The sequence below is a fragment of the Phacochoerus africanus genome, chromosome 13, assembly GCF_016906955.1.
Source record: "Phacochoerus africanus isolate WHEZ1 chromosome 13, ROS_Pafr_v1, whole genome shotgun sequence".
Lineage (NCBI taxonomy): Eukaryota > Metazoa > Chordata > Mammalia > Artiodactyla > Suidae > Phacochoerus > Phacochoerus africanus.
The window spans coordinates 3,190,858-3,206,061 of record NC_062556.1 but is presented as its reverse complement, the minus strand read 5'-3'; the positions used below and the strand labels follow the sequence as shown (position 1 = coordinate 3,206,061).

General features: G+C 51.1%; 1 protein-coding gene across 3 annotated transcripts in view; it reads left to right on the top strand.

Annotated features, from left to right (window-relative positions):
* MTMR6 (myotubularin related protein 6) overlaps nt 1-13,773 on the top strand; it is a 28,897-nt gene extending 15,124 nt beyond the window's left edge. For all 3 annotated transcript variants that reach the window (XM_047755837.1, XM_047755835.1, XM_047755836.1), the window contains 8 exons: nt 893-1,025; nt 1,799-1,908; nt 2,598-2,723; nt 5,614-5,663; nt 6,388-6,588; nt 8,416-8,547; nt 8,660-8,786; nt 11,630-13,773. In XM_047755837.1, coding sequence (XP_047611793.1) covers nt 893-1,025; nt 1,799-1,908; nt 2,598-2,723; nt 5,614-5,663; nt 6,388-6,588; nt 8,416-8,547; nt 8,660-8,786; nt 11,630-11,893 — 1,143 coding nt within the window. In that variant the 3' untranslated portion in view covers nt 11,894-13,773. The remainder of the gene's footprint in view (nt 1-892; nt 1,026-1,798; nt 1,909-2,597; nt 2,724-5,613; nt 5,664-6,387; nt 6,589-8,415; nt 8,548-8,659; nt 8,787-11,629) is intronic.
* The last annotated feature ends 1,431 nt before the right edge of the window (nt 13,774-15,204 follow it).

Below are 15,204 nucleotides of genomic sequence, written 5' to 3'. Positions count from 1 at the left end.
TGCCATCTAAGCCGTGCCTTAGTCCTCATAGGGGGTGCAGAGCCAGGGAGTCAGGGGCCACTCTTCACTGTATTTCTTAGCAGCCTGGGCCCTAGCCCGCTGCACGGAAAGCAGCGCGCTCTCCCAGTTTAGATTCTGTGTCATCCAGGGCCGTCGGAATCCTTCGCAAACTGTAGGAACGTGCTCTGGGCAACCCTGGTCTGGAAGGAGCAAGCCTGCCAGTGCTAAGTGCACCTCTGCTGGCATTTGCCCTCAAACCAAAGACCATGAGCCCGGGGCGGTCTTTTCTCCCTAGAAACCAGGGTAATTGAGGCCCAGGCCTTGCAGGTGTATCAGGCCCTGTCGTATACTGTGTGGCGCTCCAGGAACCTCACGCAGTCCCGCGTCTCCTTCAGATCTGATTTTGGGGGCCCCTGGGGCTTCTGATGATCAAGGGCTCCGGCTTGTTCTGAGTGACTCCCCTAGATTCATTCTGTAACCCCCCCCACACACACACACATCCCACCCCGCTCATCTCAGAATCACGCAGGACTTGGGAGATATTTCTTTCTTTTTCAAAAAATGTGGAAATACTGCAGACATATGGGAAACTGACTGAAAACATCAGTGAATTCGTTTCATGAATTTTTTGTGGGGAACCTCTTGTCTGATCCTGCTGTTACATAGCACTCAGGTTTTACTCTTACTTCATAGGGTCCTTCTGTACTGTTGGTGACCCATGTGAGACGTCTCAGTTATTAAAACATGCCAGCATGCTCGGGTCTGATGGGTTCCTTCAGACACCTCTCGCTGTAGTGCGCTTTATTGAGTGTTCTCGTGATATTTTGGTAAGCGAAATAAGTTACAAAACCAAAGCACCTTGTGTCTAAGTTTCTGAAATTTCAAATTTTAGCTGAATGCAATGGCCAACAGAGCAGCGGGAAAAGGTTATGAAAACGAAGACAACTATTCTAATATTAGATTTCAGTTTGTTGGAATTGAAAATATCCATGTCATGCGGTCCAGCCTCCAGAAATTATTGGAAGGTATGATTTTTGCTTTTACCTTCTCGGCAGCTTTGCTAAAGTCACATTACAAACCTCACACCCGTATCAATAAAATTTACATTCAAAGAGGTAAAAAGAACCCTTGAAATGATTCTAATACTCTTCTTAACCTAATAGATTAAAAGCATTGTGCTAACGTGCAATCCCTATAAAGAATTAGTAGTGCTGTATTTTGCTTTTTTCTAAGTTCTAGAAATTGGCTGGTGTGTATTTTATACTGCCACACCTCTCCGTTTGGACCAGCCACATTGACCTGTTTCATAGCCATATTCGAGTCGTGGCCGTTGCATTGGACAGTACAGTTTTAATGGTTTTAGGAAGAATTGCCATCGCCAGATATTCTTGATTAGTCAGTACAGGAGGGATTCATTTATGGTCATGTTCTGTTTAAATATTAAGCTAACTTGCTCGTCATGACGTGCAGTGAAAACAAGTAAAATATCAGACTCTTTTAAACTGTTTGGAGATTATACTCTTTCTGACGATTTTAAAAATCAAAACACTCGGGCTTCATTTTGGTGTTTCATTTTCATTTTTTAACAAAGGGAATTGGAACTTTCTGCGAAGCCCAGGGAATCGCAGCAGATGTTCCCGAAGCGCCTCCGGGAGCTTTTGAGATCAAGTTCTCTGTTACAAAGAGTCTGGCCCGTTTGGCTCGTCCTCCTCCTCCTTCCCCGCCTCGCAGGAGGCTTCTGGAAGAGCAGGAGGGCCGCCTCGGGCCGCGTCCTAACCCGGCGTCTCTCCCCTTGCAGTGAACGGTACCAAAGGCCTTTCCGTCAACGATTTCTACTCCGGCCTGGAGAGCTCGGGGTGGCTGCGCCACATCAAAGCTGTCCTGGATGCTGCGATCTTCCTTGCCCGAGTAACCGTCGCCCCTCGACGTGCTTTGGGGGCTCTGCATCGCTGGGAAGGAAGGGATGGGTTATTCTGTCGGGGCTGGTGGCCTTTCCTTTCCAGTCAGGTGGCTGTTACTGTGTTTTACCTCTTTAATGAAGTTCCTTTCACCTGAGCCTTAAAAATACCGTGCAGGGCGTTCCCATTGTGGCTCAGCCGGAACGAATCTGACCAGCATCCATGAGGATTCGGGTTCGATTCCTGGCCTCGCTCAGTGGGTTAAGGATCCGGCGTTGCCGTGAGCTGTGGTGTAGGTCGCAGACAAGGCTCAGATCCTGCGTTGCTGTGACTGTGGTGTAGGCCGGCAGCTATAGCTCTGATTCGATCTCTAGCCTGGGAACCTCCTTAGACCACAGGTTCGGCCCTAAAGAAAAGCAAAAAATAAAATAAAATAAAATAAATAAAAAATACCATGTAGTGCCTCCTGTAGGGACTTCAGAAGGAATCCCACAGCTCTGTGACCTATATAGTGTCTATGATTTTTGCGGATTTGCTCTGTTGTGTGTCTTGTGTCTTGTCTTGTTTTTTTGGCCATCGTGCTGTGGCAAGACTGATGCGGCTGCCTCTTCTTTGTCATGTGCTTTTGGGTGAGCAGCACCTACTGACTCACTCACCTGCAGGGTGTGGCTGGGCTCTCAGCGTGTGGTCCCTTTGCAGGCCATCGTGGTGGAGAGCGCGAGTGTGCTGGTGCACTGCTCCGACGGCTGGGACAGGACCGCCCAGGTGTGCTCCCTTGGCTCCCTCTTACTGGACCCCTACTACAGGACCCTCCGAGGATTCCTGGTAAGGACTTGATGGCCAGACCCAGGTCTCAAATGGGCGTGACGTTGTGGAGTTGTGACAACTGCCGGAGAGGGTGCAGTTGGTGGAGGCCCGGGCTGCTGCCCCTTGCAGTGCCCACGGCAGCCCCTGCAGAAGAGGGCAACTGGCCCCAGGTGTCGTAGCGCTGAGCTCGGGACCCTGAGGTCCCGGATTTCATCTTGGGACATGTCTTTGACAACAGTTTTAGATGCACCATTTTTTCCCCCATAAAATGTTGCAGTAGAAATAATCAATATTTCTCCCTTACTGATGTCTCAGTGTGAATAACGTCGGAAGAGAGGGCATAGGTAAGGGTCCTTGGAAATTACACTCTGCAGGACCCTTTCGCCTTAGAATGGCTTCATCTTCTGGAGTTCTGGCTGTGGTGCAGCGGGTCAGGAACCTGACTGCAGCAGCCCCGGGGGGTGCTGAGGCGGCGCGGCTTTGGTCCCCGGCTGGGCGCAGTTGGTTAAAGGATCTGGCATCGCGGCAGTTGGGGCATAGGTCACAGCTGCAGCTCAGATTCAGTTCCTGGCCCAGGAGCATCCATACGCTGCAGACGTGGCTTAAAAAAAAAAAAAAAAAAAGTCTTTCATTTGTTGATTGTACTTGCATCATAGGAAGCATGTTTTAAGTCTAAAGATGAAATTTCTAGCAGCACACATTTTTCTGCTTTGCGATGCCAGAGCCGGGCTCCCGGTTTTTGTTTGCTTTTTAACGTCCGACAGATGAACTCGGGTTTTCAGAATTTACACCCTGACCCATGGCAGGTAAAGTCACTGAAGAGCTGGTGGACCATGGGCGCCGTCGTTTAAGCGGGGGAAGGCTTGACGCCCCCACGTCCCTTTCAGAGCCATCCTCGTTTTCGTGGTGCCAGCGTACTGAATCTGGGACAGATTCCAGGTGGAACTGCTGCTAACGAAGGCTCGCTTGCCTTGAGTGTGTGAGACGAGGGTGCCCTCTTTGCCAGCTTTAGCTGTAGTTGTGTCTGCTTGGTGGCCCAGTGAAGGCCTGCCGTGTCCTCGTGTGTGACCAGAGACCGTGCAGGAGCCTCCCCGGTCAGAGGAGCGGTGGGGACCAGGGCTCGGCTCCTTTAGGTGGCTGCAGCCGGCGTCCGACGGGAGGGTGGGAGGCGTTGGTGCAGAAGAAGAGCCGGCTGAGGCCCAAGGAAGAGGGGATGCCACCCCCTCGGCTACTGGGAGCTGTTGAAGGGCGTTGACGCAGGAGACAGTAACACGCTGAGAGCTCTTCCTTACAGGACGGCTCAGCGGCTTCGGGGCAGAGGGAGCGGAGACCAGGACCCCCGTGTAGGAGCTGCTCTGAGAGGAAGAAAGGGCAGGGCAGAGGCCGTGCCTGGGGCATGGACGACAGAGGAGGGAGGGGTGCCGGGTCCGCCCCAGCCCCCGGGGACGGCGGACCCGCACAGTGAGAGCTGTTCACAGTGTGTCTATAGGTGGAAGAGAAGACGCCTCTCCCAGGGCCATTTCCAGGCTCTGGGCCCAGTTGCCAGAAGGACTGTGTCCTCCTGCTTGTCGCTGAGCCAAGCGGGGGCTGCGTTCAGCAGGAAGGATGCAGAATTGTGGCCGTGGGTGGGCACAGGCTGGTGGAGGCCTGCAGGCGGGTCTCGGGCTCCAGCCCGAAGGCCATGTGCCCGAGGTCGAACAGGGGTGGACAGGGGAGCTGGGATTTGAGTCCAGGCCACGTGACTGCAGATGCCGCGTCTTCAGCCACATGTTCTGTGGCCTTCTGGAAAGCCGTGAGTCAGTCCCGGGAGCTGGGAGTGGGGATTCGACGTTGGCCACGCGGTGCTTGGTGATGATACGATGAAATTACCAAGTGGGTTAAACACGGAGGAGACGACAGTGTTTGGGTTAGGCTGAAAATAACGAAGAGCCTGTTGCTTGAGCAGAGCTGGGACCGAGAAAACAGGCCATTCGTCAAGAGGTTAGACAGCAGCATGTGCACTTGCCCATCAGCCTTTCACTGGGTTCTTTATCACTCTTCCTAAAAAGTACTTTGTGGATAATGTGCGAGTGAGCCAAAAGGTTTAAACCATCCACCCCCAGCTAGTACCCACCTAACCACTGGGTAACCTTTGGATTTACAGTTGTTTTTTTTTTTTCTGTCTTTTGTTGTTGTTGTTGGTATTTCTTGGGCCGCTCCCGCGGCATATGGAGGTTCCCAGGCCAGGGGTGGAATCGGAGCTGTAGCCATCGGCCTACGCCAGAGCCACAGCACCGCGGGATCCGAGCCGCGTCTGCAACCTACACCACAGCTCATGGCAACGCCGGATCGTCAACCCACTGAGCAAGGGCAAGGACCGAACCCGCAACCTCATGGTTCCTAGTCGGATTCGTTAACCACTGCGCCACGACGGGAACTCCCGGATTTACAGTTTCTTAACCTTTCATCTGTGCATCATCATCATACGTGCCAAAGTGCAAATGCAATAGTGTTTTATAACATGCACTTTCCACTTAAAAGGTAACAAATGCAGCTGAAATAAATGTCAGTCACGAGACTGCTGTATTTCTTTCTTTTTGGTAGCATGCCCAAGTTCCCTGGCCAGGGCTGGAACCCACGCCACAGCAGCAACCAGAGTCACTGCAGTGACAGTGCCAGATCCTCAGCCCTCTGGGGCACGAGGGGACTCCCTACTCTGTTTCTTTTGATGCCTCATTTTCACTCTGTTAAGCCAACCTCTAACCAAGTCCTTGCCGTCTCTTGCTTATAATTTAAAAGTTTTGGTTTTTATTTGCAACTGTAGGTTCCAAGGGTATGTGCCGTTTTTAAGATAGTAGGATTTAATCCGTTTTAGACAGAAAAAAGATTGAAAGGGGTTATAAAATGGATTTTCTTTTTTCTCTTGAAGGTTTTAATAGAAAAGGATTGGATCTCCTTTGGACATAAATTTTCAGAGAGGTGAGTCACGGTTATACATTTAGGTCTTGTGTAAGATGAGTTTAGACTGCCAGAATGTTCCTTTTCTTCATGAAACCATCTGTCTGACGGGAGGTGAGAGTGCCGTGGCTGTTTTTTGGCATGAAGACTGGCTTGATTTTTTTCTGTCGCTTCTTTCAAACATCATATTTCGGCCCGTCTTCATGGCCATTCTTCTTCCTTTTTGTCTGGACTGTAGTGGTTAGAAGGTCACCAACCCTTTCAGATTGTAGTTGAAAAACTCAGAGGTATGGATGGTTTCCACAAAAGCATAACAGTTTTTTTTTTTTTTAATGCCAGTGTGTCATTCTAGGATTGTCCCGGGGGGGGGGGGTAAGTGATGTGTAGTTAAATTTAACACCCGGGAGTTTCCGTCGTAGCTCAGTGGTTAACGAATCCGACTAGGAACCATGAGGTTGAGGGTTTGATCCCTGGCCTCGCTCCGTGGGTCAAGGATCCGGCGTTGCCGTGAGCTGTGGTGTAGGTCCCAGACGCGGTTCGGATCCTGCATTGCTGTGGCTCTGGTGTAGGCTACAGCTCTGATTTGACCCCTAGCCTGGGACCCTCCCTATGCTGAGGGATCAGCCCTAGAAATGGCAGAAAAGCAAAAAAATAAAATAAAATAAATAAAAAAACAAATTTAGCACCCACACAGTCGACGTGTCTCAGAGCCCTTTGCTCAAGCCTGTGCTCTCCGGGGGCTCAGGTGTGGCCATTTGGACGGCGACCCGAAGGAAGTGTCACCCGTGTTCACTCAGTTCCTGGAATGCGTGTGGCACCTGACCGAGCAGTTCCCACAGGCCTTTGAGTTCAATGAAGCGTGTCTCCTCCAGATCCACGAACACGTTCACTCCTGCCAGTTCGGGAACTTTCTCGGAAATTGTCAGAAGGAACAAGAAGAGCTCAAGTAAGACAGGGGATTCGAGTGGGCTTTTTTTTTTTTTTTTTTCCTGTTTACAGTTAGAACAGAAAAATCCTGCAGAAACACATCCTGCAGAGTGTTGGTCGGCGGTTCGACGTGCAGTGAAAGGTGGAAACATTGGGTTTTGCAGGATGATGCCGCCGCGCGTTTCCAGCAGGCGGTTCTTGGGGGGAAATCGTTCTGCCTGTGTTGGCTGCCCCGTGTCTTCCCTGAGCTGGGTCCCTGCCCATCCCTCCCGAACCGGCCCCTGGGCCTCGGGCCTCGGGCGCAGGTTCGATGTGAGGGTGGTCTGGGCTGTGGCTGCCAGAGGGCCCCGCGTGCGTGTGTGGACACACAGGTCACGTACGTACATAATGTGTGTATGTGGGATTGTGGGATGTGTGTGTATGTTTAGGTTGGGCTTCTGGGTTTCAGGTTTTTTTTTTTTTTTTTGCGTTTTAGGGCCGCACCTGCAGCGTATGGAGATTCCCGGGCCAGGGGTGGAATCAGAGCTGTAGCTGCCGGTCTACACCACAGCCACAGCAACGCCAGATCCGAGGCGGGTCTGCGACCTACACCACAGCTCATGGCAACACCAGCTCCTTAACCCACGGAGCGAGGCCAGGGATTGAACCCCCACCCTCATGGATACGAGTCGGATTCTTTTCCACTGCGCCCCGACGGGAACTCCTGGCTTTTAGTTTCTTACCGTCGTCCGCCCAGAGCAGTGGGGGATCCCCGAGCACACAGGGCTGTTACAGATGCTGCTGAGCCTTGGAGGCAGCACGTGCCCTCTCTCGGCCGCCTGGACACAGAGCCCAGAGCTCGTGAGACTAGGGCTGCGTAGAGGGAAGGCCGGGGAGCAGATGAGAGCAGGAGGCCGTGTGCTCTGGGCCGCAGGAGCCACCGCGTGCTCTAAACAGTGGCTCATCGGAGTTCCCGCCCTGGCGCAGGGGGTTAAGAATCCGACTGCAGCAGCTCGGGTGGCTGCAGAGGTGTGGGTTCGATCCCCGGCCTGGCACAGGGGGTTAAAGGATCTGGTGTTGCTGCGGCTGCAGCTCAGATTCGGTGCCAGGCCCGGGAACTCCCGTACGCCGTGGGTGCGGCCGTCAAAGGGAAAAAGGGAAAGCATACACAGCGGCTCATCGTCATTTGGCGCAGGCGACTGGAGCTGTTTCAGGACAGTGTCTCCTTCCCCTGTTAGTGCCAGACGCCTCCTAAGGAGGAGGACGGTCAGACACGCACGCTGCTCCCCGGGAGTCTTTCCTCCACTTGCCGTCTGGCCCCCTCGGGGGTCGTGGACAAACGGAAGGACTCCCCACGCCCCCCACCCCCCGTCTGTTCTGTGATGATGTAACACACAGACCGTGCACAGCTGGTCCTCGCCGTACCCGCCCACGCCGGCTCCGATTTGCCGTGTGCCACTGGCGTCTTCCGACTCTGGAATAAGGTCCTGGCTTTTCGTGACTCCCTGTTGTGTACCCACTCACGCCAGGGTCCCCGCCCTGGAACACGGGCCCCACGGGCCAGACTCAGGGCCCGGAGACGCGGGCCAGGCCAAGGGCCGCGGTGGTCCCTTCATCTCGGAACAGGGGTGACAGCGGCGGCGCTTAGCGCGTCGTGTGTGTGTGTGTGTGTGGTTGTGCCAGGATGCGCGAGGCCCGTGTTGGGTGCAGGGCTTGGGCTTCTGTACAAGGTGACTGAGTGACGAGGGCCAGAGGGAGGATTCCGAAGTCAGAGGTGAGGTGGGACTGGGAGGAACAGCTGGAGCCGGGAAGTCTGCCCGCGAGACTGTCCCTGCTTTGATGCGCGCGCCGGGCCCTGTCTCGCTAGGCTGAAGGAGAAGACCTACTCCCTGTGGCCGCTTCTCCTGGACGACCAGAGGCCCTACTTGAACCCCCTCTACAGCCCCCGAGCCCCGGTGGCGGCCGCTTTGGAGCCGAATACAGTGTCCTTCAATTTTAAGTAAGTTGCCGTTACTGTGGGTCCTCGATTTTTCTCAGGCACACGGCACTGTTTTTGCCATGTTTGAAATAGGCCCGTGTTGAGGTTTTCTCTTTCTTTTCCGGTCCTAAAGGTTTTGGAGAAACATGTACCACCAGTTTGATCGAACACTGCATCCCAGGCAGTCTGTGTTGAATATAATCATGAATATGAGTGAGCAGACTAAGCAGCTGGAGAAAGATCTCACAGACTTAGAATCCGTAAGTATTCCCAAGCACCCGCGGCGGTGTAGCTGGAATGTCCACTTAGCTTATTTCCTTGTGCTCTCGGCACAGTAGGATACATAGAAATCTTTTTTGGTTTGGGTTTGGGTTTTTGTTTTTTTTTTTTGTCTTTTTAGGGCCACACCTACAGCATATGGAGGTTCCCAGGCTAGGGGTCGAATGGGAGCTGCAGCTGCCGGCCTGCACCACGGCCACAGCCACGCGGGACCTGAGTCCCATCTGTGACCACGGCTCATGGCAGTGCCGGATCCTTAACCCACGGAGTGAGGCCAGGAGTCGAACCGGCGTCCTCATGGGTACTAGTGATGTTCCTTACTGCTGAGCCACAGTGGGAACTCCTTAGAAGTCTTCTAAGTACACGTGGTTGCTTCAGAACCTGGTCTCCTCTGCTCTGAATAGGTAGTTTAAATCACTTACCCTGAATTTTCAAATGTATTGAAATATTTGAAGTAGATAGAAACATAGAGATATAAATATAGTAAATATGAAGGGCTTTGGGAGATTCAAACTTTTTTTTTTAATTTTTTTAAATTTTTTTGTCCTTTTGTCTTTTCTAGGGCTGCACCTGCCGCATATGGAGGTTCCCAGGCTAGGGGGCGAATCGGAGCTGTAGCCGCCGGCCTACGCCAGAGCCACAGCCACGCCAGATCTGCGCCACATCTGTGACCTACACCACAGCTCACGGCAACACCAGATCCTTAACCCACGGAGCGAGGCCAGGGATCGAACCCACAGCCTCATGGTTCCTAGTCGGATTCGTTAACCAGGGAGCCACGACGGGAACTCCGGGGCCATTTGAACGTTTGTCGTATTTGATTCAGATTTTGCAAGTTGGTTTGAAGAAAGGAAACATCACGGATCTGCTTGCAGACCCTGTAAACACCCACTCACTCTCCCCCACCCGCCGTCACGCCGCTGAATGTGGTGTGTGTTAGTCGTTCCCCTGCGCGTTTTTACGCTTCCTCTGTATATGTTTGTATCCATGGACAATTTATAATATTGTTTTGGATGATGTAAAACATTATTTTTATATCTTGAAGAAATGCAAAGGAAAAGAGTTTTTATATAAGCTATAAAGGGCAGCAGACCACACAAGCGGCCCGTGTAGCCTTCACTCAGCTGAAGACCCCACATGTTTTATTTTTAAAGTTCATTTATTTTCTTGTTCCGGCTACGCCTGTGGTCTGTGGAAATTCCCAGGCCGGAGGTGGAACCCACACCCCAGCAGTGACAGTGCCAGATCCTTAACCCGCTAGTTCCCCAGGGACCTCCAGACACCGACCGTGTTCAGACTGTGTCCAGGCTGCATTTTGCTCGGCGTGGTCCTGGACCTCTCCACGCTGCTGCGTCCACCGTCCGCATCGTCTTCTCAGCCAAGCAGGACGTTGCAGTTCTGGGTCCCCGACCGTGCGTCCGGCTCTGACGTGCATGTTTGTTGCCCCTTTGATTTTTGCCTTTCTGCAATCGGCCTCTTCAGACCGCTCCTCGTCTTCCTCTTGGCACACTGGCTTTTTCCCCCCCGCTGTCTGAGACTTCGTCGTATACCAACCTTCGATGCATCCGCAGTGGTGTGTCCCGTTGTTTTTTGTCTTTGCCGTTTCATTTATGGTATGTTTTCTGCAGATGTTGTGAGTTTTAATGTAATTGATCCGTCTTTGTTTTATGCCTTTTTAAATATTTTAAGGAGTCCCTCTCCATCTTAAGACTTTTCTTTACCATTAAATATACTCAAAAAGGAGCAATAAGGATATGCTTAAAAAAGTCCCACCAGTTGTTGTAACTCGTGAGACTGTCCTGTCACCTCTCAGGCAGGATGCTCCTGTCATCCCTCAGGTGAGGAGGGAATGCCCACACGGACTGGAGGAGAGCCCATCCCTGGGTCTCGGCCTCGGGAGGCCCGTCCAGAGATCTGGGGAGCGTGGAACTGCCATAGGATACTTTCACATCTGTTAAGGATTTCCCTTGTGCAGCAGGGTTAGAACCCAGCATTGTCACTGCAGCAGCCTGGGTCACAGCTAGGGTGCAGGTTTGATCCCTAGCCTGGGAACTCACATATCCTGTGGACACAGCCAAAAAAAACAAAAACAAAAAAACAAAACCAAAAACCTTCTGTTAAAATAAAAAAAAAAATGGGAGGTCCTGTCGTGGCTCAGTGGAAACGAATCTGACTAGCATCCATGAGGACGTAGGTTTGATCCCTGGCCTCACTCAGTGGGTTAAGGATCCCACGTGGCCCTGAGCTATGGTGTAGGTCACTGATGTGGCTCGGATCTCACATTTTTGTGGCTGTGGTGTCGGCCGGCAGCTGCAGCTCCGATTGGACCCCGGGCCTGGGAACCTCCATATGCCGCCCGTGTGTGGCCCTAAAGAGACCACAAAGTAAAAAAATTTTAAAAATGCATGTGTTCGTGTTCTGAAGCCTGTCGTGCTCACCTAACAAACCATTGTAGGAAACCCGCAAAAGGAAGCTCTGCAGGCCCTGAAACCTTTAGCCAAATGCGTGTGTGTTTGCTGCACTATACAGCTGTGATTTCACGGTTACCTTTCATACATTCAAGGAAAGAATGTGCTTTTCCAGTATGACAGCCTGGAGGTCTTGGGCAGTCGAATATAATAACCACTTTGCATTGCATTTTAAGCAATTAGGATTTGCGGTCATGTCTTACCTACCCTAGGTTTTGGTATTTTGAGACTTCATTTTATAGCACCCGTGAAGAGAACTGTTGCAAAAGTGTGTTTTTCCTGTTTACTTCTAGCAGGGGGTGAGCATGTCGTGTGTGCAATGAGTGATTTCTTTTTCAAATTTGGATTTGTTCTAGCAACTTAACAAGCAGCGTAAAAATAAGCACACAGATGGAGTTCTCACCAAGGAATTGCTGAATTCGGTTCGTCCTGAATCACCTACCCTCAAAACCTCCTTGTGTTTTAAGGAACAGACTCTTCTGCCTGGCAATGCTGCCCTTCGAACTATAGAGGGCAGCAACCCCGCGGATAACCGCTACAGCGAATATGCCGAAGAGTTTTCCAAGTCGGAGCCTGCGGTGGTCAGCTTGGAGTATGGCGTGGCCAGAATGACCTGTTAGGCTCCGAGGGTGTTTTCTGGACCGGGTGCAGGGCGAGCTGTGCGCGTGCCCCAGAGGGATGTGCCCAGCGGGAGGTGAGGAGTTGGAGGAAGAGAAAACTGCTCTCGGGAGAGACGCCCGTCACGGTAATTGCATTTCTAGCAAGGAATGAATGACTTTTGACTCTTGAAGAAGCAGCTGGTGTTGGCCAGTTGACTCCAGACGCCATCTGTACTGTATACTGGTGCGCAGACACGCCGGTGTGATTTCCGGGTCATTGGCAGCCACAGCGCCCAGCCCTCCCGAAGACCATCCTGCCAGAAGGCGAAGCTGACGTGCGAATTGACGTGGCTTGTGCTTTCAATGATGTGACTCAGACTCTTTGCAAAATTTGCCTCTTAGCGATGTTTCATGTCCAAGTGCCAGGGAACGTGTTTCTAAGAAAGCCTTAAAATCTCAGCGTGTTTGTTCCATGCACTGTTGAAGTTCCGTGGCCTGCAGCAGGACGGGTTTGTGCGGCCCCCCTCCCCGCCGAGGGGCTGGCTCCCATGCCAACGGTGGACGACCTCACCTGCCGAGCCCACCTGCCGAGCTCACCATGGCTCCTCCCACTTCCACAGTCAGAAAGAGTGAAACCGCAGGTTGTATTCTGGTTCTGTGTTCCGTGACTTATTATTTACAAGATAGAGGATGGCTTTCTTGAATATGTAAAGCCCACTTGACGGTCTTGTACGAGTGCATTACTGCATCCTGTCGGATCCTTATTTTGGGGTTGGCCTTATTATTTTGAAAACTAAGTTAAAAAAACGAAAGCTCTAAACTGTGCTTAGAAGCAATGACGAGTACCTGTATGTACTAAGGGCACATCTATATTTTTAAACTGTTGTCTCTCTCAGTGAATTGCTCTTCCTGGAAGAAACTTTCAGTTTACCTAACAATTTCTGGGTTAAAAAAAATAGTACAGTTAGTTTAGATTTTGCTTCATTGCATGGATTTTTCCCTGTGAAATATTTTTTCTTCTCTGTTAGAAGGGGAAAAAAAAAAAAAGAATTAAGGGCCGCCTAATACAAAGTTAAATGTTTTAATGAAAACCCTTAAATGCTAGGAAGTTTCATCTGGCCATGTTACATTAACTGTTTATTCTCTGTACATAGCATTAACTTACCAGGGAAAAGAGAATGAGAAAAGAAAGAAAAAATCGCTTTCAATTGATAATGTCACCAAGCTGGCTTTCAAATGGAAAATTTAACCCGGGTGGCACAAGATGGGCTTAAAGAGTACGAGGAAATCTGCTTCGGATCCCCTTAGGCTTCTTTTCATTACCCCTCTGTCTCTTCTATTAGTTTCGAACGCGAACACATATCTTTTTCAAAGGGAAAAAAAGCTTTATTGTATGAGCTTTACCTAATCCTATTTATTTTTGCAGTACTTTTCTGTGACGCATTATGGAATAAGAAAAATAGTTCTTTTTAAACAGTAAGAGAAACATGCTATAAAATACAGTTTGTGACTTAGCCAAGCCTGTTTCCATATTCAAGCCCTGGGACAGGGAACTGAATCTTTGTGACCACAAGGGAAGCTCTCGTGCCTTGTTACTTGGTTCCAGTTACTGATTGTGGTTCTAGAATCTGCCATGACAGGCTTCTCATGTTCAGCTCTTTGGTTTATTTTCTTACTCTTCACTTCGAGGCGTATACATGCGTGTCTTCATGCTCACACGTGACCTGAGACACTAGCTAACATCCGAAGTGACCTGCAGGCTCTGTGTTGGCAAGACACAGATTGATGGTGTACATGTCTTAAAAGATTGGATTTGTGTTCAGTGTGTTTGGGAGGGTATAGCATGTACATTATTACATATATTATTTAATGGTCATTAAACACTCACGTTTTACTTTGGATTTGTGTGTGTGTGTGTGTGTGTGTGTGTGTGTGTGTGTGTGTGAACGGGATGCAGTCGTGGTGGGCTTTCCCCTCATGTGGGCAGATGGACCACACCACACCAGTGGAAGAGTTGAGAGTTTTCAAGTGGGTTGTTGGTAAATAACGACTTAGACACAAAAATAATTTCTAAAATATTTAAAATACGTCTAGTGGGTTCCGCAGACAGGAGGTGATAACGGCGCTGCATGTGCCTCTTGAGCCTGTCTGTCCCCGATGTCATCAGTGCCTCGTCGTGGCCCGACCCCCTGGTGACGGGAACGGCAGCCAGGGAGTATGTGCAGCGTCTCCGCATGGGCCGTCGAGGATGGAAGCAGGAGGAGGAAGATGCTGGGCAGACCAGGCGGGACTTGACTTGCCGGAGTTTTCAACACGCGAGTTAGGCTAGAGGTGGCTCGGGGACTCTTGACCACATAGAGATGGATGGAAGGTCTTTACGATTGTGTGACATTTATATGGTGGGGTGGCAGGGCAGGGGAGGTAGTGTCAGGTTCACTTTGTTTTTTAAGACCATTATTTTTAGGCAGTTTTAGGGTCACAAAATTGGAGGGTGCAGAGCGTTCCCGAGTCCCCGCTGCCAAGCATAGGTGCGGCCCCCCCACCCCTGTTATCAACAGCCCTGCCGATGGCGCACCTGCTTGGTGACGCTACACTGACGCATCAAAATCACCCAAGTCCGCACTTGACCCTGTGGTTCACTCTTGGCATACATCCTGGGGGTTGGAACAAATTGTCTAATGACCTTGATCGCACCATGCGGAGTCTTTTCACTGCTTTTGGCAATTATGAAAAAAGCCTACTGTTGGGAGTTCCCATCGTGGCACAGTGGTTAATGAATCCGACTAGGAACCATGAGGTTTCGCGTTCGACCCCTGGCCTTGCTCGGTGGGTTAAGGATCCGGCGTTGCTGTGAGCAGTGGTGTAGGTCGCAGACGCGGCTCAGATCTGGCATGGCTGTGGCTGTGGTATAGGCCGGGGCTACAGCTCTGATTCGACCCCTAGCCTGGGGAACCTCCATATGCTGCGGGAGCGGCCCATGAAAATGGCAAAAAGACCAAAAAAAAAGCTACTGTAAACATCTTTGTGCAGGTTTTTAGGTGGAGAGAGTTTTTCAACTCCTTTTGGTAAATGCAAGGCGCGTGACTGCTGGCTTGTATGGTCAGAGTATGTTCTGTTTGGGAAGAACCTGCTGGTCCATCTTGCAAGTGTCCGACCTACTCTGCAACCACCCCCCCCCCCCGCCGTAGTGAGTGAGGGTGCCTGCTGCCTCACGTCCTCCCCAGGGGTTTGGTCCTTCTTACAGACAGGTAGCCCGGCCTTCGTGACTTGTTTCCCTTGTGCGGAAGGCCAGCTTCGGAGCCCTGGGCAGTTTCCCTCGGGTAATTTCAGGT